Source organism: Clarias gariepinus, chromosome 13 (assembly GCF_024256425.1).
Source record: "Clarias gariepinus isolate MV-2021 ecotype Netherlands chromosome 13, CGAR_prim_01v2, whole genome shotgun sequence".
Taxonomy (NCBI): domain Eukaryota; kingdom Metazoa; phylum Chordata; class Actinopteri; order Siluriformes; family Clariidae; genus Clarias; species Clarias gariepinus.
Genome location: NC_071112.1, coordinates 12607826 through 12631364, shown reverse-complemented (window position 1 = coordinate 12631364; position 23539 = coordinate 12607826). Strand labels below are relative to the sequence as shown.

The 23539-nt window shown below is 41.0% G+C and overlaps 1 protein-coding gene across 1 annotated transcript in view; it reads right to left on the bottom strand.

Moving 5' to 3' along the window:
• The window catches only part of dph6 (diphthamine biosynthesis 6), a 71905-nt gene that overhangs the window by 23729 nt on the left and 24637 nt on the right, over nt 1–23539 (bottom strand). The window contains exons 6-12 of the mRNA XM_053509821.1: nt 17987–18048; nt 17682–17776; nt 17512–17605; nt 9905–10028; nt 8553–8678; nt 7137–7266; nt 6798–6972 (exon numbers count right to left, since the gene is read on the bottom strand). Coding sequence (XP_053365796.1) covers nt 6798–6972; nt 7137–7266; nt 8553–8678; nt 9905–10028; nt 17512–17605; nt 17682–17776; nt 17987–18048 — 806 coding nt within the window. The remainder of the gene's footprint in view (nt 1–6797; nt 6973–7136; nt 7267–8552; nt 8679–9904; nt 10029–17511; nt 17606–17681; nt 17777–17986; nt 18049–23539) is intronic.

The following is a 23539-nucleotide window of genomic DNA, read 5'->3' as shown; positions in this document are numbered from 1 at the left end:
TTCTGTGTGATAAAATTCATCTATCCATCCACCGATCCATCCAGCCCTTCCCTCCCACGTGAATTTAAATATTTCCTGGCTAAAACACGTCTTCGAAATTGCGCTTGTCTCCTGAAACCCTGAATATGAAAATTTGTCACTGGCCCGTGATGGGTGGAACCTGTTTTGCAGTGGCACTGCCATGCATCTCGCTTTAGATGTGTGTTACCGTGGTGTGACAGTCCTCCGAGACCTGTCAACCGAGCGGAAGTGTAAACACATTCATCCACATTAAAGCCTCCATTACTGCCACAGAATTTTAAATGCACAAATCAATCTGTCTGTGTATATTCAGAGCCGAGGCTTTTTACTGATGAAAACAGTATTTAGAGTAGTACAGCGCTGAGGTGGGGGGGAGGGGGTGGGGAGTGTGGAGAGGGCAGAAGTGTGAGAGCGTGCACCTGAAAGGAAAACTTCCTCTGCGTCAGGTTCAAGGGTGGCTGATGGTCACTGTCCTGACATACTCCGGTGTGTGCGTGTGTGTGTGGGCATGAACCAAGATAGTCGAGCACCCATGCTACATGAAGAGGTGCTCAAAGGCAATTAGGCTCAGTTGTCAAGGCAGTTCCCATTAATGAAGGTGTGTGTACGGTGGGAGCGGGCGATCGTCTCTGACAGGCCCGGTGCTTCCCGTGTCCACACTTGGCACAAGCTAATACCAGTCCTATCGATGGCATGTGTCGGAAGCTAATGTACGTTACACGGGTTATGATTCCACACGAGTGCTGCCATTGAGCTTCACCTTCAGAGGTGTCACACAAGTGCATAAATAATTACCCCTACAGTCCACTGCCAAGCTTTCCAAAAAAAATCTAAATATTCCTGCATTCACGCACTATATTATAACACTATAGTCACAATCTGGCTAATGGATCTTTCAAACATTCAAAGCAAAGTCATTTCACATGAGTGATTTCACATGAGGTCACCACACCCAAAAAAACAACAAAAAAAGCACATGACCAGGCTAGAATGCCTGAAAGCAAGAGAAAAGAAATGTTTCTGGATTGACAGGTAACATGATTGACATCTGAGGAGAGCACCCTTATGACTGATTGGATGTTGTTGGTCCTGGGGCCTTGAACAGACTGAAGATTTATCTCTAAGCAGAAACTTTTCCGAAGCTTTCGGAATGCAAGAAAAAGTTTGCACAATAATGCTCTGACTTCACTGATCTCATCTTTAATCTGCACCAAAACAAAAACAAACAAACAAAAAAACACACCCTGCGTCTGTATGTTTAATTCATTCTATCTTTTAATAAAATAAATAAATAAATAAATAAACCTGATATGGCTTATCAAACTTTTTTCTAAAATTTTTATTCTAATGATCTTTATTTTGGCCAGTTTGTTTTTCTTTAATGAAAACACAATATGTTTCCAGAGTATCTTTAGCAGAGGAGGAACAGAAATAAATAAAAGACCCTGACGTTTTTTTTTCACTTTTTCATTTTGACATGGAAACTAAACAAACGCAATGACGGCACACCCAGACACAATGTAGGGTTAAACCCAGAGGACTACGTCTTATCGTCTGTTTCAATGACGGAAGAAACGGAGGGGCAATCGCAACAATTGGACGGAGACAAAAGCAGCTTCAGTGTTGTCATGGAGCATATAAAACTCTCCATCAGAGAGTGGACAAGTCCCTCGGCCTACCTTCAGCTCAGGAGAGTCAGTGTCCCTGTGCTCGAGTTAATGGGGTCCGGATCCAAGCCCAGGGGCAGGAGGGGGTCATGATGGCTGTGTATTTCCATTCTTAAGGCTACAGTCTCGCTGCATTCTGCTCAGTTACAACTTCTTAAAGTGTGTCAGTGAGCGTGAGTGACGCTCAGCTGTATTTTCAGATGAAGGGTGAGTATAAAATATGAAGGTAATGTTTTATAGAAAACGGTCCCCTTGTACAGGTGAAGAGTGAGGAGACGTTTCTGACTGACAAAACGCAGACCTCTTCCTCTCTGTCTATCTAATCTAACAACGTGGAAAGAGAACAGGGACAAACTATTGATGAAATACAAGCACAGAGGTGAGACGATGTGTAGGTGCAGCTTTTGTGAAAACTGTAGTAAAACTGTAAACTAAAATATTAATAAATACTGAAATACACACACATATATATATATATATATATATATATATATATATATATATATTTTTTTTTTTTTATTATTATTTTTTTTTTATTCATCCCAACACCAGGACGACGGTTCCCTCCCTCCTCCCTTTGAAGTGATGGTTTGTTCTTTTATACAAGCTGATAGCACCCTTGCATTGTTTCGTCTTGATTGCTGAAGAGCCATCCTACTGTTCTAGCCTCCAGCAGTTCGTATTATTGGTGCATTATTTCATGCATGACTGCCTCTTTTATCAAATGCTTCTGAAGTAATGTTAATAGACTAGAAAATTGAGACATTTATGAAGTATAGGCCGTGTTTATGAAAAAATCCATAAAATCTGACAAGGATGAGGTGAGATAAAAGCAGGGTTTTAATAGATTGTGTCTACGGGAGATCGTCAGGGCCTGATGAGCACCTCCTCTGGGATTGCTCGCTTTTATGGGATTAATTTTGTTGTATTAAAAATGAAGGTAAATGTCTTAATTAATCTGTACGTACCATCCTGCTGTGCTGGAACCCACCGGACCCGGCGAGGCTTCAGATGTCAAAATGTTCCAGGATATGGATATGCTTCAAGTATGTTGTACGGAAGGGACAGACTGGAGTATTCCCACTGAAGATTACCCGAACCTTTAGATAAGATCTCTGCACTGCTGGTCTCACGGGGTTTCATATTGCCATGACACAATGTGATTGTACACAAGCCCTTAGTCCAGCTTTGTTCACCCATCTCTGTAAACGGAGATGCATTTCATCATCCCTATCCAGTTAACAATTTTTCAGATGCTATACTTCTCATCGCTGCTCAACATGACCCCTGAACTTAGTATCAAGCAGGTCAGACAGCTCACCTCATTGTTTTAATGCGCTTAACCCCCATAAGGAGATTATTCAAATTGTATCACCGCAGAGGCCACTTCCTCCCTTTGACACTAATTGCGGACGTCAGATCCACTGTTCCCAACTGTGCAGCGGTCCACTTTGACACTTTCCAAAATCCAATGCAAATCCAATTGTTGGTCCACATGAGGTTTGTGTAGAATAAGCTGTCACTCCTAATGGAGAAGGAGAGCGCACGTATTCCCCAAACAGGGACTTGCGCAGCTACGTCTCGTCCTAGCCTTTAAATTGGATTAGTAAATAGAATTTCAAGGGTCTAGTCCCTTGGTATGGCATTCATCATGATTTTCACTCTGCTACGTTTCAGCAGCTGTATATACCTCCAGCATAAACCTGCTTTTGTTTTGTTCCTAAATTGAAAGGATGCTGAAGAAATACAAGTTCATAGATTGAGTCCATGATGAGGTTCCAGAAAGCAACAAGCAATAGATTTTAAAGGTGTTCCTCGGTGGGCAATTTGGGACTCATGCTGTTAACCAAGACTTTGGTTAATGAAGGGTCAACTCGAACCATCTGTCAACAAGCTTAATTGTGTGTTATGAGCTAAAATTGATTTTTTTTTCCCCTACACTTTTTTACGTGTTCATTCATATTTTACTGATTTGTAAATTTTTTTAGGAGTATCATCTCATACACACATATTAAATGAAACATGTTACTACAGTACCTCCCAATGAATTAGTAAACTTTTAGTAAAAATTATTTTCAATTCCTTCATTATTGCCTCATCAAGAAACCTGCAGATCACAAAATGAATAAAAAAAAAGACAAGAATTAAGAACAAAAACTGACCTCTGAGTTATATCTCAAACCAGAATAATGACAATAATAAAACTGTTAAAATTCTCTTGTCAACATTAGGATCATTATTATGCAAACCGTAATCTAAAGTGAGAACTTAATCAGCAGTAGAACTGATAACAAAATAGCATAAACAAACAGCAGATCTTTTTTTTTTCTGCCTCAGAGTTGTCACCTAAATTATCGGAAAACACATTGAGAGCCTTGAGCGAAACAAAATAACTATATAAAGGCTAAATAATTCTGTAAATCAAAGCTGATACGAATCTGTCACATGGCCAAACACTAACACTCCGAGCAATAAGAGAATAATAAAAGGTTCGGCACAAAATATATCGAAGGCACGACTCCCTCTTTTATAAAAGCTGTGTGGCATTACATCTACAGCACGGGGCTTCGCATTCAGAGCAAAACTACTCGTAACTAAATATTATCTCCTCAGCAGAGGACAGTGCCATGGACATTCATATTAAAGCCAATTAGTGGAAACTCTTAATATCCTTTTAAAATTATGCAATTAAAAAAAAAAAAAAAAGTAAAAGTCTTTCCTTGGCCTATGAAATATGTTAAGATGACAGAACAATGGAGAAAATATGACATTTTCAGGGAAATAATTGCAATGCTGAAAGGCACTCAAGCTAAGCTAAGCTATTCTCCTCTCCTTTAAATGGGATTTAACAATTAATCACTAATTATTTCTGGGCAGAGGAGGAGGGCTGTGAGTGCAATTCCCTCAGCGACACTTCGGCATAAAAGCTGTCTGTAAAAAAACGTGCTTGCACCATCAGCACCAAAACACTCTTTCTCATTAAGACTGCGACGTGGGGGGCATCGCATCTGCATGGGCACAGCGAGGGGGTAATTGTATCAATATGGGAAACTGTCTACTGCATTAGGACATTGTTAATATAGTTTTCCAATTTAGCAAATGCAACACGGAGCATCGGATGTTACCCGCGACGGGGTGCAGAATGCACATTTACCCATGATTGAGCTGTCGAATTGCTCGATTATGCTAGCTGCCTGCGAACGCGACACAACCGAACAGATGAAGGAGAGATAAAGTGGAGAGTTTTGCTCTGTCAGTGTGGTCAACGCGTGTATACGGATTCTGTAAAGAATTACAGTAACAAAGCCCGAGCGCACTGATAACATCGGTGTCCTTCTTGTGTGGCTTTATTATGGGCCAGCCCTGGCCGTGTCATTAGTGTGTGTGTGTGTGTGTGTGTGTGTGAGAGAGAAACCGGATCTGGTTGTGGAGAGAAAGTGGCGCACATGTTCTCACTCATGGGAGAATGTTGAGGAGAGATGAAGGCTGCGGCGATGAGATGGACACTTGTGTTGTTGACAGTAACTTGACAAGTTTAATCCCATTCCCTGAATGGGTAAACAGTAGTGCCAGCCATGCGTGCAACCACACTTACACTTCCTGCATCAGCCTTTGGAGTTCCATTAACTATTTGGTTTTGCAGCAAGAGGAAGGTCAAATAAAACCTCACACACAACATGGCGAAGCACATATTAGACAACAAATGTAGCACACACATGGGAAAACAAACATAAACAAGCTCAAATAATGGGACTTTGTACGCTACGAACCATATTACTTTACTGTGCTCAATATACTATACAACTGCATTCATATTTAAAATCCATGCAGTATCTATATACTGTATGTGACGGCATGGTGGCATAGAGATTAGCACGGTGGCTTCTCACTCTTTTGGTCTGTGTGTGTAGAGTACTCCGGTTTCCTCCCAATGTCCAAAGACATGCAGATTAGGTTAACTGGTGGTTCCAAATTGCCTGTAGAGTGTGAGTGTGTGTGTGTGTGTGTGTGTGTGTGTGAGAAATGGGTTACATGGGAAAATGAATAAAAAATTAATAAAAAAAAAACTATATTCTGGTTTGAATTGTAAGTGGGTGTGGCCTAAATTAATTACTTTCAGGTTGGTTGAAAAGTAAGTCATTTTCCATTCACAAAATATAGAGCAACAAAATAATTACAGTGCCCATACGTTTCCCTTTGCCAATTCCCACCCATTCGCCAACACTACCCATTACACAACAACTACCAACTAGGGTAATTCCACATACATGAGATCACACACACCCATGACTGGCCTTGCTGTAATTGACCACTGAGAGAGTAATGCTATCCCTCCCCGCCAGCAAGCATAGCCAGTGCTGCTTGCCTATGCACAGACGCCTGGCATCAGGATTCAAACTCAAAATCATACAATGAAGTGGGAACACTTTCTTACATCATTGACTCGAAACATCAATATGATTTTGAGTTTTAATGTGCAGGTTGATAGTATAAAACAATGAAATAATGTTTTGGACGAGAGAAGTGGTGGCTCAGGTGTTTGAGGTTTTGGGTTGATGATCGGAGGGTTGGGGGTTTGACTTCCGCCCTTTTGGGTTGCCACTTGGTCCTTGGGCAAGCCCCTAAGGCAACGCCTCAAACAACCCAGCAGCTGTATGCAGTGCTGGTCCCATGCTCAGAAAAATAGAAAATGGGGGATACAAAGACTTATTGATTGAAACTAAAGACTTAGAAAGACTTGTTGATTGAAGACAAAGACTTCCGAAGATTTGTTCAATGAAACCAATTATGGACCTAAACTTATTGATTGAAGACAAAGACTTGGACAGACTTACAAAGACTTGATGATTGAAAGCCAACGACTTCCAAAGACTTTGTAAGTCTTATAAAATTTTTGTCGTCATCATTGAAAAGGTCTTAGTAGGTTTTCCAAAGTATTCTTTGTAACTCTTTCAAGAAGGGAGGGGAAGGGCATCTGGCATAAACACTGTGCCAAATCAAATTATCTAAGATTAAAAGGGGACAAAGCCCAAGAATCATATTTTGGAGAGCAGATTGGACCAATCTTGCATGAGCAGATCAATAATCGAGCAGTTAGCGGGATCTTACCTGCACAGCCTGGCTGTAGGGCCCGATGTTTGCTGGCGCCCAATGAGACAAACTCTGGACATGCAGAGTGTCTCTGTGTTGGAAGAACCCCTCTTCAGGAGCCATAAGCCAGTCATGAAGCAGCACATCCATCTGTAAGAGCTGACCCACAGGCAGCCGAGCCTGCACACACACCCTGAAGAAGGGATCAGAGTGAGGATTAACAGACAGACTGGTCAGGTGCATGGACGGTTAAAAGCTTTACTGACTGAGCTGTGAAAAAATCTAATTATGGCATATAACATATAACAATAAGCAGATACGAATAAAGTATAAAATTCTAGAACGTAGCAGTTTTACCTGGCTGGTGGACAGTGGGTGAAAAAAATGCGGTACACAGCGTTCACCTTCCCGAAGTCCTCCATGTCTCTCACATACAAGTGAACCAACAAAATGTGCTTCAACTGCCAGCCCTTCTCCTGTAATTCACCTAGGAACAAAAACACTTCCAGATAAGGTTGGAACACACTCGGCATTGAATGCTAGTCCATCACAGCGCACCATACAAATTCAAATCTACACACTAATCCACACCTGGGGCAATTCAGAGTCACCAATTCAGAGTTTTTGGTAGATGGGAGAAACCAGAGAGTTGAGAGGAACCCCATACAGACATGAGGAGAACATGGGACACTATACACAGACAGTAACCTGAGGACCATGGAGTGTGATATACTCTATCACCATGCCGCTACCGTAACTCCTTACAAATAAATGTTAGATTTGTGTTGTAAATATTATTCCTGACATGTCTAAAATATGATTTGGTTCTAATGAAAATGCACCTCTGAAATATTGATTTTTTCTTGCAAAACAGTATGACGAGGAAAGGTATGACTGGGTATTGAGGCAAGGCCTCGACCGCTGTAATATTTTCACAGAGCATCCAGTTTGTTTTTCCTTTGCAGCCACGCTCTGTACTTCACACAGTGAGCTCACACAAAGACAGTCATTAAATATTAACCTGTTTAATATTGTCTCAATACTGTGAAGGCTGTTTGGAATGTACGACGATAAACATTAAATATGCTTTTCATGTTATGCCTCTCTTAGGCAAAAATGCTTTTTTATTTTTTATTTGAAAGCCCACACTTTAAAAGTTCTCCAGACAAAAAAAAAAAAAAAAAACCCAAGCACTCTTTGCCCGTGTGTGAGAGCATGCATGTGTTTTGAAGAAGCGGTTTCATTCTTCCAGTTTAATTTGATGTGTCTGTCCTCGTTTGGCGAACTTGCGATCCTTGCGGGTGATGGACAGGGTCCCTGACACATGCTGCGCTCGCACCCTCGCTTAAAAGGCATGAGTGAATAAAAAGCAGCCACTTATGGCCAGACGCACCTCTTAAAAGTGCATTTCGCCAACACAACAAGAGGAAAAATGTATGAAAGTGACTTTGGAACAAAAGACTATTTGCTGTCTTCACCGTGAAATTGTTTCTAGTCGGGTTGAGCTTTAAATTTTTTTTTAAAAAAGCTAAAAACTCCATCAACATGCCCAGAAGCAGCAAAGACGCTGTGCCTTCTTTCGACTTCATTTATTCTCCTTTTACCTCTACTTAGACGAATGCCAACCCCTCTCCCCTTGTGCCATTACAGATCTGCTGAAAAAGTAGTATGGCTCGCTTGTGCCACGGTAATGCTAAAACAGAAAATGATCGTAAGCTGGGTTTTGAAAACCCACTCTTCGATTCTGTGAGCTCATGCTCTGCACCTGGTTACCTTGTAGCACAGTGAAGGCGTGCCGCGCCTGGCTCTGGATATCTGTGTGCTCAGAGGAATGGCCGCTGATTCCAGTCATCCACTGGTAACCATCAGTACTTCTGACTGAGCTCATAAACCGACACACTGCCGAAATAATAATAATAATACAGGGTTAAAAGTTAATGACAATTCACAGAAATCTGGCCACGAGGCAGGATACACAAAGGATGGACTGCCAACCCATCACAGGGCACAAGCAAACACACACTCACACACACCCAATCATACACTAGAAGCAATTTGGAAATGCCAGCCAACCTACACAGCATGTCTTTGGACAGCTGGAGGAAACCAGAGAAGCCAGAGGAAACCAAAAGAAAAAACAAATCATATACGATTGATACCAGATATTTAACATAAATGGAAGAAGTCTACAGTGATGATGTTTTGTAAATGTCCAAGTTTCTGTTTCATTTTATTATTTTTAAAAGAAGACAACTAGCTACTGTAATTTAAGTTAACTTGTCTCATCACAACATTACCTGGAAAATAATCAGTGGTGTGGCTTTACATTGTTGGTAATTTGAATGTACTGTAATAGCATGCATCATCGTGTTTTTTTCTCGAATAGTACAGTACATCGATATGACGTCATGATTAAATTGTTTTACATTTTAATCCTCATTTACTGTATGCATGTTCCAGTCTTAAGAACATTATATGCACACACCTACTGTACAACCTGAAGACAGTTTTTTTACACTATACAATACAATTTAAAACTATTACTTTTTACTTCAATTATAATAGTAAACTTGTGCCATTCAGGCGAAATTAAGTGAAACTTCCGTATTTACTAACGAGACTTTCATTCGAGTTTTTAAAAAACATTTCTTACTACAGAGAAAAAAAATAGACAACATTTGTGTCCTCAGTAAATATAAATATATAATGTACATAAAATTGTGCAGCTAAAGGCCAGATTGAAACATGCAGGTGTATTCCTATAACTAATTAAACTAATGATCTATAAAATGTCGACAAGTTACAAAATCAAAACGATTCTAAATCAATAAAAGGAAGAAAACCTGCAACTGCAAAATGAAGCAATCAAAACATTCCACGTACAGATGTAGCCTATGATTACTGTGATTAGGATTATAGACGACATATAAGAAAATACAACAATCGCTGCATATTTATGTGCTGTAAACGTATCATAATCGTAAAAAGACTTGTTATATGGAAAAGCAAAGAAATCATGGTAATCAAACATGATGCACATAAAACCAAAACCCAGCCCATGTCTGTACCCCCAAGCACATGACACACACAACATGCACACATCTTAGAGTGACAGCTAAGGTCACCATTTGATGCAAATTCCTCCTGTACGTCTTGGGCTTTATCAGCGTAGACCGTCTCCTCAGTCATCATGTCAATGGCGCTCCGGCAAGGACAGCTAGCGAGGGCCGGCGCGCTCTCTGTGGAGCCCTGCAACGGAGTCCAAATAGGAATAAATCAGGCAGAAAGCAGGCAAACACAGCCAACCTCGATACCTATGTAATTAGTTTTTCAATAACCCAGCGTGTGCGGTGTGTGTCACTCTTTTTTTGTTGTTGACATGCCTAGACACAAATAACCGGAAGGTGAATGAACATAAAACTTGAATATGAAAAACATGCTTAAAAAATGAGCTTATTCATGAGTAATAGGTGACAGCTTGCTCTTTGGATGCCTTAAATGCACTTCAGCTGTCACTCAAAAGCTTGTGGTTTGTGGAGTTGTGTTTTTTTTTTCAATCCATCAGCATTCTTTTCTTTTAGACTGCAAACAAGAGGAGAAAACGTTTGGCCCTCCCTTCGTCTTGATGAAAGTCTACTAGATGAAAGTCTACTAAATGCAGAGCAATAAATATTTCATATCTCTGTAATCCCCTGCTGTCACCTGCAGTTGGCCATATGATAATCGAATTAATTGTACCCCAGCCTCTCTGAGCTGCACAGAAAAGAGCTTGACTAGTATTAACCGAGGGCACACGCTGCCTCTCCACCCCCCAGCGTCCTTCCTCCTCCTCCTCCTCCTCCTCCTGGGCTGCTGTTCTTTCCTCCAGAGCGTGGTGTCAGTGTGAATCTGTCAGCCTGATGCAGAGTGTTTGCGACTCCTCTGGACCCGGCCTGCAATCTCCCAGCTCGATGCTGCAGGAGCCACCCTTACAGCCTCGCTTTTTTTCTTCTTTTTTTTTTTTTTTATTTAACTAGCCTCCAACATTTCCCTTCTCCATCCCTACCACCCGAAAAAAACAACACAGAAACAAACTGCTCCATATAAAGCCAGAAGGATTGCATTTTGTCACCCCATGACCTAATTCACACACTCCTCCTATCTAATTATCATCCCACTCATACGCACTGGAATATGAAATTCATACAACACACACTACTCATAGAATTTAGAAATGAATAAATAAATAAATAAATAACAAATACTAAAACCCTTAGACAATGTTATTTCATGATGTTATTTTTAGACAATCGATCTCACCAAGAAGTATCACTGCTAATCAGGTCAGCTCCCTGCGGAGGGCTTTATGGAGTGTGTAACACTGCTAAGCTCACTTGTTTACACCACATATAAGGACACTACAGTCCCAGGTGCAGGACACTAGCAGCTGGAATTTATTTTCGTATAATCCTTAGTGCTCTTGTTTGCTGGAAAGCTTTATAACCCATAAACTGGTACTTGTTGCAGCTCCAGCATCATGTAAAGGATAAAACGCAATATGGTGTGCTGTTGTACTGAAATCATGAGCAACGGTGTGGCCTCTGTCCTACAGCTGATTATTTTCAGCAAAACAGTTTTAATCATTTTTATTTAGGAAACGAAACGCACCATTCAGGTTGTGTAAAAAAAAAAAAAAGAAGAAGGAAAAAACAAAAGGGAAAAGTATTATATTATATTAAGTTATTTTTGGCAGCAATGCATCTGGATTTCCTTTAGTATATCCATACGAGGGGCGTTTAAGTCAAATTGGGAATTGTGATGAAATTCCTTGTGAATGAAGGCATGAAACAGATTGACATTTACAGACTTCAAGCGTAGTACGGTGACGAGACCCTTAGCTGCAGTAAAGCATTTTAATGGATGGTGCAAATATTTTAAAGAAGGCTGTATATGTCTGTGAATGACGATCCTGGCTGAGGTGGCTGTAGGCGTTCCTGTGAACGTTCAGTGAGTGGTATGCATGACTCTTTGAAAATCGATGGAGCTCTTTTTGCCAACTTGCAGAAGAGACACATGTCTGTGGGAACTGCACGCACAAACCTCACTTGCACGTTACAAGAACCACGAGAATTCACCACTGTTTTCATTATCGGAGTGTACATTCCACCTAGCGCTAATGCTAAGGAAGCGCTATGGGAATTGTATACTAAGATCAGTGAACTGCAAAATACACACCCGGATGGACTGTTTATTGTTGCTGGAGATTTCAACCATGCAAATCTCAAGTCAGTGCTTCCTAGATTTCATCAGTATGTGGACTTTGCAACGAGAGGGAAAAACACGCTGGATCTTGTTTACACAAACATCCCCGGCGCATATCGGGCAGAGCCCCGCCCCCACCTCGGCTACTCAGACCACATCTCTGTTATGCTAATTCCAGCATACAGACCACTCGTCAGGCGCTCAAAACCGGTTCTGAAGCAGGTGAGAACCTGGCCTGCAGGAGCCATCTCTGCTCTTCAGGACTGTTTCGAGTGCACTGACTGGAACATGTTTAGGGAGGCTGCAACTTACGGCGACTTCACTGACTTGGAGGAGTACACGTCATCAGTGACCAGCTACATCAACAAGTGCACCGATGACGTCACTGTCTCCAAGAGCATCATCTCACGACCCAACCAGAAACCGTGGATTACTGCGGAAGTGCGTGCACTTCTGAGGACCAGAGACTCTGCCTTCAAAGCGGGAGACAAGGTGGCCCTCAGAACAGCAAGGGCCAAACTTTCTCGGGCCATCAGAGAGGCAAAGCGCGCACACGCCCAGAAAATCCACAATCACTTCAGGGACAGCGGTGACACACGGCGCATGTGGCAGGGCTTACAAGCCATCACAAACTACAGGGCGACATCACCTGCCTGTGACAGTGACGGCTCCCTCCCGGATGCGCTGAACAACTTTTATGCTCGGTTTGACAGGCAGAACAACGTAGCAGCGAGGAAGACCACCCCTCCTCCGAACGACCAGGTGCTGTGTCTCACTACAGCTGAGGTGAGGAAAACTCTACGCAGAGTCAACCCACGTAAAGCTGCTGGACCAGACAACATCCCAGGCAGAGTGCTCAGAGAATGTGCTGAACAGCTGGCAGATGTTCTCACCGACATCTTTAACATCTCTCTGAGCAGCGCCGTCGTTCCCACGTGCTTCAAGGCCACCACCATCGTCCCCGTGCCCAAGAAGTCTACTGTGTCCTGTCTCAATGACTACCGTCCCGTTGCACTCACACCCACCATCATGAAGTGCTTCGAGCGGCTCGTCATGAGACACATAAAGACCCTGCTGCCCTCCTCACTGGACCCACTGCAATTTGCGTACCGTCCTAACCGCTCAACGGACGACGCCATCTCCACTACACTCCATCTTGCCCTCACACACCTTGACAAGAAGGACACATATGTTCGAATGCTGTACATAGATTTCAGCTCAGCATTCAACACTATCATCCCCCAACAACTAATTGGGAAGCTGAACCTGTTGGGCCTGAACACCTCCCTCTGCAACTGGATCCTGGACTTTCTGACCGGTAGGCCTCAGTCAGTACGGATCGGGAACTGCACCTCCAGCACCACCACACTGAGCACTGGGGCCCCACAAGGCTGTGTGCTCAGTCCCCTGCTGTTCACACTGCTGACTCACGACTGTGTAGCAACACACAGTTCGAACCACATCATTAAGTTCGCTGATGACACGACCGTGGTGGGTCTCATTAGCAAGAACGACGAGTCAGCGTACAGAGAGGAAGTGCAGAGGCTAACAGACTGGTGTAAAGACAACAACCTGTCTCTAAATGTTGACAAGACAAAGGAGATGGTTGTTGACTTTAGGAGGACACGAGGCGACCATTCTCCGCTGAGCATCAATGGCTCCTCTGTGGGAATCGTCGAAAGCACCAAATTCCTGGGTGTCCACCTAGAGAAGGACCTCAGCTGGTCCCTCAACACCAGCTCCCTACAGAAGAAAGCCCAACAGCGTCTCTTCTTTCTGAGAAGACTGAGGAAGGCCCAGCTTCCACCACCGATCCTGACCACCTTCTATAGAGGAACTATCGAGAGCATCCTGAGCGGCTGCATCACTGTCTGGTTTGGGAATTGTGCCATATCGGATCGCAAAACCCTACAACGGATAGTGAGGACAGCGGAGAAGATCATCGGGGCCTCTCTCCCCTCTATTGAAGACATCTACACCACACGCTGCATCCGCAAAGCCACCAGCATTGTGGCTGATCGGACACACCCCTCTCACACACACTTTACACTCCTGCCATCTGGAAAAAGGTACCGAAGCATTCGGGCACACACATCCAGACTGTGCAACAGCTTTTTTCCACAAGCCATCCGTCTCCTCAACAAAAAGGGACTGGACTGATAAACACAAACACACTCACACACACACAAACACAAACATTATCACACAGCTTAACTCAACTACCTCAAAATATTGAGACTGGACTGACTAATCAACACAAGTGCAGACACACTGACCTACACCACCAAATTATCGTACATACCAACCTGTAAATGCTTCACTGTTTTTAACAATCTTTTTGCACAATGATCATTACTGGACTACATTTTTGCACTAATTCCTCAAATCTTGCTGCTGTTTTAAGGAATGTTTGTTTACCCACTACCTCAACACCATATTTTATGTTCTGTTATGTCGTGGTTGCGCACTGTCACTTTGTTGTTGCTCTTGTTTGCACATTTGCACGTGCACTTTATGTTGTCTGTAAAAATGTTACTTAGTTAGTTAGTTTTTGTTAATTTATGTTGTAATTTATGTTAGATCTCTCTGTCCTGTCTCTGCTAGCCAGTTAACTAGGCCTCTTGGTTAGCTAGTTTAGTGTCTCTGTTAATTTATGTTGTAAGTTTATGTTGCATGTAGCACCTTGGTCCTGGAGGAACGTTGTTTCGTTTCACTGTGTACTAACTGTATATGGTTGTAATGACAATAAAGCCCACTTGAACTTGAACTTGAACTTGAAGAACTCAGCCGGGAGTTATTGGCACAACCATGTCCAGGCCTAAATTCACTTCAAGCAATTTCCACATGTTTAGGACATTAAAGGAGTTCCTGGGAGGCCTGCATTCCAGACATGAAACAAGCTAACCTCTGAGATAAGTGCATTATTGTAGCAGGGGATTATATACAGAGAAATAAAAGGGTCTCTTAGTCTCATAACTGTGTTTTGTTACTCTGCGCAATCGGTTTGACTTGAATGCCCTTTTTTTGTATATAGATTTTTAAATACAATTTAATTCCCCTTTTTCTAGTGGGATGCAATTCCCAGCTAACTAAACACTAACCACCCTGTACAGATACCAAGGACAAATTTCGACTAATCCATCCCTGATCCCAAAGTACAGTCTCTGCAGCCAAAATAACTTTTCTGTGTTCCTTCTGTCCGACGTGTGCATCCTATTTCCTCTCTGCCTCACTTGGCTTCCTTGTACCTGGAGCTCCATGTAGCCACAAAGCTTTCACAGGCCCATGTCAGTGTCTTCATTTGAGCAGACGTGTGTGCTGCACCAGTTCTAACTTTAGGCCAGAGTGAACACTGCATATGTCAAAGTAGGCAGTTTCAGAGATGTGGAAAAGAAGGCATAAAAGAAAAAAAGTTTGCCTCTAGAGTTAGTTCTCATTAGTGCCTCAAAGTAATTCCTCCTTTTTTCCTACGTGGAGGCTTTGAAGTTAATAGACTTTTGATTTTACTAAAATGATACGGTTTAGGAGCACTAAATCAAAATTTGGTTTAATCGCTGTATTAAATTCACCTCTTAAACAGACACATATTAGAGTAAACAGCACTAGTGTTAGTACACGTCGTTGATGGGAAATTAGTTGTATACAGTAGGTACAGTAAAAGGTTGAAGCTACAAATAAGCTGATCAGCTTTAATACAATCAGTGAGTCATATTATAGTTTCAGGTTGAAGCCCATGTATATGTCTACCTGTCTTTCTGTATTAACTTGTTAATACAAAAAAATATAATTTTGTAAAGCTGAGAATCTCATGTCTTGTCCAATGTACAGACAAAACCTTCCTTTTATGTATATAGATAAAGCAATCGTTCTTAAACATTTTAAATCCAGGAAACGATTTAGCTTTAATAAAATTCCATGGATTCCTCAATACACATGCTCAAATCTAACTATTCAAAACTGTACCCTTAATCCGGTGAATGACCACATTTGGTAACTTATAAGTGCCTTTATCAGTAAAAAAAAAGATTTTTTTTTTTTATTGTACATTTTTATGTTTAAATAAATGTGCTATTAACCTTATCTGTGCTTTAAAAAAGATTTTATATGTGCACATTTTGGTGAAATTATTACCCTAGACTGTAAAAGAACCATATATGGTAACTTCACCGACCTTGATTTGCAACATAAAAATGACAAAAATGAAAAAGAAAACATCTTAAAAAACATCTAGAAATTTGGAATTCAATGAGTATCATATAAAGGATTAAGCACATTGTTTAAATATGTGCCGTGAAAATAGTCCATGCTGTTGCTACCGATAATCCTGGTCGATCCAATTCCTCATATAAGCTAAACCCCTACCCTAACCAATGAAAAGCTCTGTAAGACGAACGACACACTAAACAACAGCCTTAAACAGCCACATCTGGGATTTACATCAGCCTAGGTACAGTAGGAGGAGCTGGATCAGATCTTACTCCACCCCACAAACGTAATTCATTCATTCATATTCTATACCGCTTATCCTGTAGAGGGTGTCATGCAAGGCTTTTGACAATCTATTGCAGGACACATCCACTCACTATTTGGTAACGCTAATTAACCCAATCTGCATGTCTTTAAATTGTGGGAGAAACCGACCAAGTACGGGGAAAACATGCAAACTCCATGCACACAGACTGAGATTCGAACCCGCGACGTTGGAGATGAGAGGGTTTTCACAAACCCAGCCTTGAGGACTTCTACTGTAAGGCATCATTTATATAAGTTCTTTCATCTTCTGTGTTTACTAATGAGCCTTTTATTCAAAGTGAGTTTGAAGTTTTGTGTCCTTTTTCACACTGCAGGAAAAAAAAGTGTTAAAATTTGTGTCCTTGGAAAGTGTTCATATAACACTGATAGTGCAGCTAAATACCAGGATGAAAAATGCAGACGTATTCCTATCATTATTTAGACTAATGATCTATAAACCACAAGTTTTAAATCCTGAATAAATACTGACAAACTGAATCAATTCAAGACAGAAAACCTGCACCAAAATCCACAACCACAAAATGAAGCAATCAAAACACGCCACTTACAGATGTAACCTATGATTATTATGATTTGGATTAGAGACAACAAGAAAATATGACAATCACTGCATATTTATGTGCTGTGAAGACAATCGTAAAAAAAAAATTGTTAGATGAAAAAGCAAATAAATCATTCAAATCAAACATGATTCACATAAAACCAGAATCCAGTCCACGTGTTTACACTGAACATGTGCACATGACACACACAACATGCACACAACTCTAACACAAAAACACATTAGGTTCAAGAGCAGGAGTGGGATTAAACTTTCAAACAAATCAAATCCAAATAAATCGACTAATGACTTAAAAAAAAAAAAAAACTAAATTCTAATTCTTATGTAAACTGTATGATAATGATAAGTCGTGTTTTTTCTTCACGTTGAGAACTGCTACTGTACGGGATCACTTACAGTAGGTTTGTCTTCTGTGTGCATCTGTGTAAAGCGCAGGTACGCGACTTGGGCGAAGGCATCATCTGAATGGATAACCGTCTCCATTGAATCACTGCAACAAAACGCACATTAGCACAAAGCGGAATGAAGGTTCATCTGTAACCTGAAGAACCGTGTGAGAAACTCACATGACTATTTTTTTCTTGAAGAGAGGGCAGTCAGTGGTGAAGGTCTCATACTCGCCGCCTTCGCCACAGATGTGCACTCCGTATTTCTGTGAAAGCTGTAAAAAAAAAAAAAAAAAAGGTTTACATTATCTCAAGATACCAAGTAAGAATTCAAAATACTGCTAAAATTCAATATTACTGAATGAGACGCGAGACTGATAAAGTGCCATTCTGTGTAAAATAAAGGCATGATAAACATCATTTGTGGACGGTTATGTAAATATCTGTGAATGACTCTTTGCGAAAGTGTGTATACAGGCGCTGACCTGATGCAGATAGGGTTCCATCTCCGCCAGAGTCTTTCCTAAATGTGTTCCAGGATTCAGACCTGCCAGCACACAGATCATGGACAAAACCCAGTGATTGAAAATGACAGCAAGAAAAGCTTGTGTTGACTCTGTCTGTCTCCCACTCTCTTAGCCTCTCTCTCTACAACACTCTCTCGTACACAAAACACACACACAAACGCATGCACATGCTACTTGGCTCCGGCTACTATTTATTTGACTTTGCAAATTGTGTACACAGATCTCTCTGGGTAAGGTTAACGGCTTTCAATCTCGTCGAGAAGTCGAGCACTGCCTGGTTCCTCTGTGAACGTAATCGGGGAGAGATCCTGTTTATTTGTGTTCCCCCGCAACCTTCCACCGCACCACCTTAAATATGACACAGGCAAATGAGTCAGAGATCGCACATGTGCTCAATAAACAGCCGAATAACAGAGAGAGAGAGAGAGAGACAGACAGAGAGAGAGAGAAAGAGAGAGCGATCAATGAAATGATCGACGAGCTTAAATAGCTCTGAAATTGAATCAGGAATGTTCTACGTTCCTCTATTGAACAGTATAACCAGCAGCTTTGTCATCCAACATGCTCATAATCTCAGAGTGTTAACTTGATGCTGTGGCGTTAAATTAAAACCACTGACGATCTGTTCTTTATCCGAGATGCTCCGTCCAGCTCATGTGCTTAGCATGCGACCATCCCGTCCCGCCTGGTTCTCATCTCCCTTTTGCTGTAAACAAGTCTTTCAGACTGATAAACAAACATACGCACTTCACGCCAATACCTACTGGCCAGGAAACCGCAGCCCATTACAAGCCCTCCCATCAAAGCTCTAACAGCTATGTAAGACATCTACAAACAAACAACTGTACAATGCCTTGTCCTTTTGAATTACAAAAAAAGCTCAGAGCATGTTTGGCACACTTCTGCCTCATGTTTCAATAAAAGTGTGTGTGTAAATGTTTTCACCAAGCTAAAAATTCTCATCGGATTTACAAGCTTTCGAAATAGATCCCTCAAAGCCCTTTGCAAACAAATGTCTCCTGATGTTGGACATTACACGAAGAAGCGCATAGCGGGAAATGATGACGCTTGCTGTGAGGTCAGACCGCAGGCTCGGTGGGAAATGCTCGCATCAGGCCGGGTGTTTCCAAAGTCACAACTTCTACCACTGAAATGCTGCAGAGCTGCAGGAAAACAGCAGAGCACCAACAGCGGAAAATGGGGAAGAGACCTCGAACGTACCCCTGTCCCCACGTCCCCACTCCGCTCGTAATTAGTATGAGAATATCTAATCTCCTCTTCCCCTCTCATCTTAACCCCGCACAAAGGTAATAAGGGGAACGCCATTAAAATTCAATAACCTTTTTAATTAGACATGCCCTTTTAACAAGTTTTGATGATTGGCTTCATTTTGCGGCGTGGGGTGGCTTTTTTTAATACGTTCATTAAGATCGTTCCCTTAAATAAAACATGATGCGAGATCCAATGATATTCACTCCTACTAATGTGATTTAAAAGGCACTTAAATACGCGGCGAAATAATTGACAGTAATGCACTTGAACAGATAACGCATCCACCATGATTTTCCCAAGAGGGCTCCAATTCCTGACGTCCTCACCCAGCGGTCTCAAATGTTCTACTTTATTTCTTTCTTTTTTTTTTTTTTTTACAGTGTTAAGTGTTTATCTGTTAACACCACTTGATGATATTCAGCTAACGATGATATTCAGCTATCTGTAATTTAATCAACAGCTGCAAACCACTTTATGTTCTAATAAGGTCTAATGCTGTGTTTATGACTAATTTACTGGGACGTTTCTTATCTCTGGTAGAAGACAATCATTTGAATTGCCATTAAAAGGAGTATGTTTCATTCAAAACTCTGATTATTCCAAAAGAGCTACAACTGTTCATCTAAACATGGCGATCACTCACATTATAAACTATGAACAGGCCGCAGGAGTGTTTTAAACACAATGACTTAAATCAGCACATGAATTAGAAAATACGCAACTAAATAAACAAAACTTCATTCATTTTGGCCAATTTTGCTAAATCACCCAGAATCCTTCAGAAAATTAAGTCAAAATTATAGATAATTAATAACTGAAACGAGCACACAGAAAATTACAATAGCAGACGTTCTGAAAACTGACATACATTCTAAACAGGAACCAACTCGACTTCTGTAGCAGATCCTCTGTTGCTACTCATCCACGATATACAAGGGCCATTCAAGTCAAACCGGGACTTGTTGTGCGGAATAACAGAACAAAGTTATAAGAGAACTCTATTTCTCTATATAATCTCCTGATACACTAATTAACTTCTCCCAGCGTTTTACTAGTACTTGGATACCATCAAGGTAAGAAGTTTCTCAGAGCTATGATCGGACAGCCTGCTTCACATCTGAATCTCCCTCAGGACTGTACGGTGGATGTGACAATGTAATGTGCCTGTAATGTGCGAATGGTGTCCCCGAATGATTGTGTGTACAGTTCTCACGGACAGATGAGTCTCTTCTGCAAGTTATTAGTCAATTTTCAAGGATCAGGTGTTCCACTCGCTTAATGTTCATGCAAACGAACGCACTGGTCTCCAAGCCACCTCGGCCAGGATCGCCATTCACGTACGGACGGCCTTCTTTAAAATGTTTGCGCCATATATAATGCTTTAGTCTCTAAAAGTCTCATTACTAAACTGTGCTTAAAGTAACCGACAATCGGTGCTTACACCTTCGTTCACAGGAAATTTCATCACAAGTCCCGGTTTGTCTTGAATGCCTGTCTTCTGCAAACTATTTAGCTGAAGACAGTCAAACCAAAGAATCGCCACATGGCTAGAGACATTATTTCGGAAAGTGTAGAATTTTTACAGATTCGTGTAGATTTTTTTTTATTGAGCCTCACTGACATAATTAGCAAAGAAATAACACGACTCAAAAGCAAAACATTTAAAGCAAAATTGTCTCTGCGCTTCTAGTAATAACTGGTATCATGACATGCCAAGTTAAAACAAAATATAACCAGTGCAATTTGTTTAAATAAATCCTGGTCAAACATGAAAAGGTTCATGTTGGAAACGGTCGGACAATATCAGTTATATTAGGTATATGGATCGTCAGAAAGCTGAGATGTGCACGGCTGGTCTTAAAGGCGATCAGGTTGTAGATTTTTACACAGCAATGCTCTCTCACTTTTTTTTTGCAAAAGAGGTTTGCAAAAACTGACAAACAAATAACAAAAAGTAAAAGAAAAAGGACAAAAAGAGAAAAAAATGGGGCCGAATTTTCTAACAACTGCTGTACAATTACGATAAGGTTCGATGAACGCACTATAACTGCCAATCAGACGAATTCAGGCTAATGTGCTCGGTGATCTACTGTATACATCCCCATTCTTCTGGTTCTTTCATGTGAGGTTTTCACTGCTTTGCTCTTTCTCCTCTGTACCTGTTATTACCTGACCTGAAGCCAATTACCTCAGCCCATTATGCCACATTAAACGCAAATAAGCCTACTTCAATTCATCTGCCAGCACTGCAGCCTCAGTGCACTTCAGACAGACAGCACTCCAGTGAAACCCAAAAGAAACGGCTTGGCTCTAAAAGGCTTTCAGCCAGGAGCCTATAAAACAGCAATTAAAGTCAGTGAACTTTCAAACCAGCATATTGAGCTGCACTGAAATGGACTCGAAAGCGTTGCTGTTTGCAGAACTCTAGTGAAAGAGGCTCCATTTTTACTTTTATGGTGAAAATTTAAGTCAAGACAAAAGTTTGTAGCAAATAAAATTTTAAAGGAAAATAATAAAAAAAAAGATCAAGGTTAATTTACCTTCACTTTCCAGAATTTTGCTTTTAATAATTAATAAAAATCCAATTAAAATTACTATTCATTTTCATTGCATATAAATCTGTAAGGCAATATACCCTGCCTGGCTAAAAGAAGGTCACCATTTTCAGGAGGATCAAATTATTGGGCTGCATCAAGCTAGAAAAACATCTAAAGAGATTACTGGAACTGGGGTAAAAACCCTTCAACACATTATAAAATTCTGGAAGGATAGTGCTGGAGCTGTCAACTTTGTGGAAAAAATGTGGTCGGAAAAAAAAATCATGACTCACAAACACTTGGTAAAGTTGCATGGTAAAAAAATCAACAGCAAAAAACCATTGATATGTTAAATAGTGAAAGGAAGAGCATTTCCATACGCATACAAGGTGATGAGATCTCACTAAACTGGGAATAAAAGCTGTGTGACCATAAGAAAACAACAAGTTAGTGAGATTAATCAGAATAAAAAAAATAAAAAAAAACGCTTCAGTTTGCTAGGGAGCATAAAGATTGGATTTTGGGGGCAATCTAAAATGGTCATGTGGTCAGATGAATTCAGACTGACCCCAAAGCAGAGCAAAGGGTGCATCGGGGTAAGAAGAGAAGAGCACAAAGTGATGCACCCATCATGCATAGTGACCACTGTACAAGCCTCTGGAGTTGCTTTAGATGGTCAGGTTTCGACTCAGTAACGTTATGTGGCAATAAAATGACGTCAGCTGATGACCTGAATATACTGAATGACCAGTTTAACACATCAGTGGAGGTTTTCCTTTTCCTAAAGGCACGAGGATCAAATTGTAAAAGAGTGGTTCTGGGAGCATAAGGAATCATTTTCACACATGAACTGCCCACCACATTGTGTGCATTATGTAATCAAAGCTAAATGTGACTGAAATCTTCCAGTGTGCAACTTTTTGGGACAGTAAATACTGTATATGTGCCAGAATGTACTGTATGTAATGTAGCTGAAGACAATAAACCTGAATGCAAAATGACTACAATAAAATGAAATAAAAACCACACTTTGTTCAGAACACATCTATCGTATTTATTTTGTTATATAGACCTATTATTTTATTCCATCACAAACCAACACTAACAGCTGTAATGAACCCCATCACAATGACCCCCCCCCTTCTCTGGTGACATTTTTTTAATTGAATCTAAATCTGGTAGGAATCTGCTCCGCTGCTATAGAAGACCAAATGAAAGCCTGTACGATTCCAGATAGCGTCAGAGCGGGGCGTATCAGCATCACACGCGGAGATCTGACAGCTCAGATTTAATCCCTACTTTCAGAAAGAAAAGCAAGGAAAATTGGATTCACGATGCCTAACACTTTAGCTTTTAAATGTCTTTAAAATAAAAAAGCATCATGTGCATTGAGGTGAGCTTGTTCATCCTTTGAACAATGCTCTCAAAGACTAGTGAAAACAATAACTCTTTATCATCAGCCCATCTCATAAAGAGAGAGAGAGAGAGAGAGAGAGAGAGAGAGAGGCTAGGTAAGAAGGAAGAGAGCAAGTAGAGATACGAGATTGTGAGATTAAGGTATAGGCGAAAATTTGCCCGAGCTCTTATCTGAAATTCGAAGGCTCTGCGCGGAATAACAGAACCATAATGAATACAATTCAGACAAATCAGGGATATAATCTTTTTTTATCCAATGAATGAAATAAAGAACACGCATGCAATT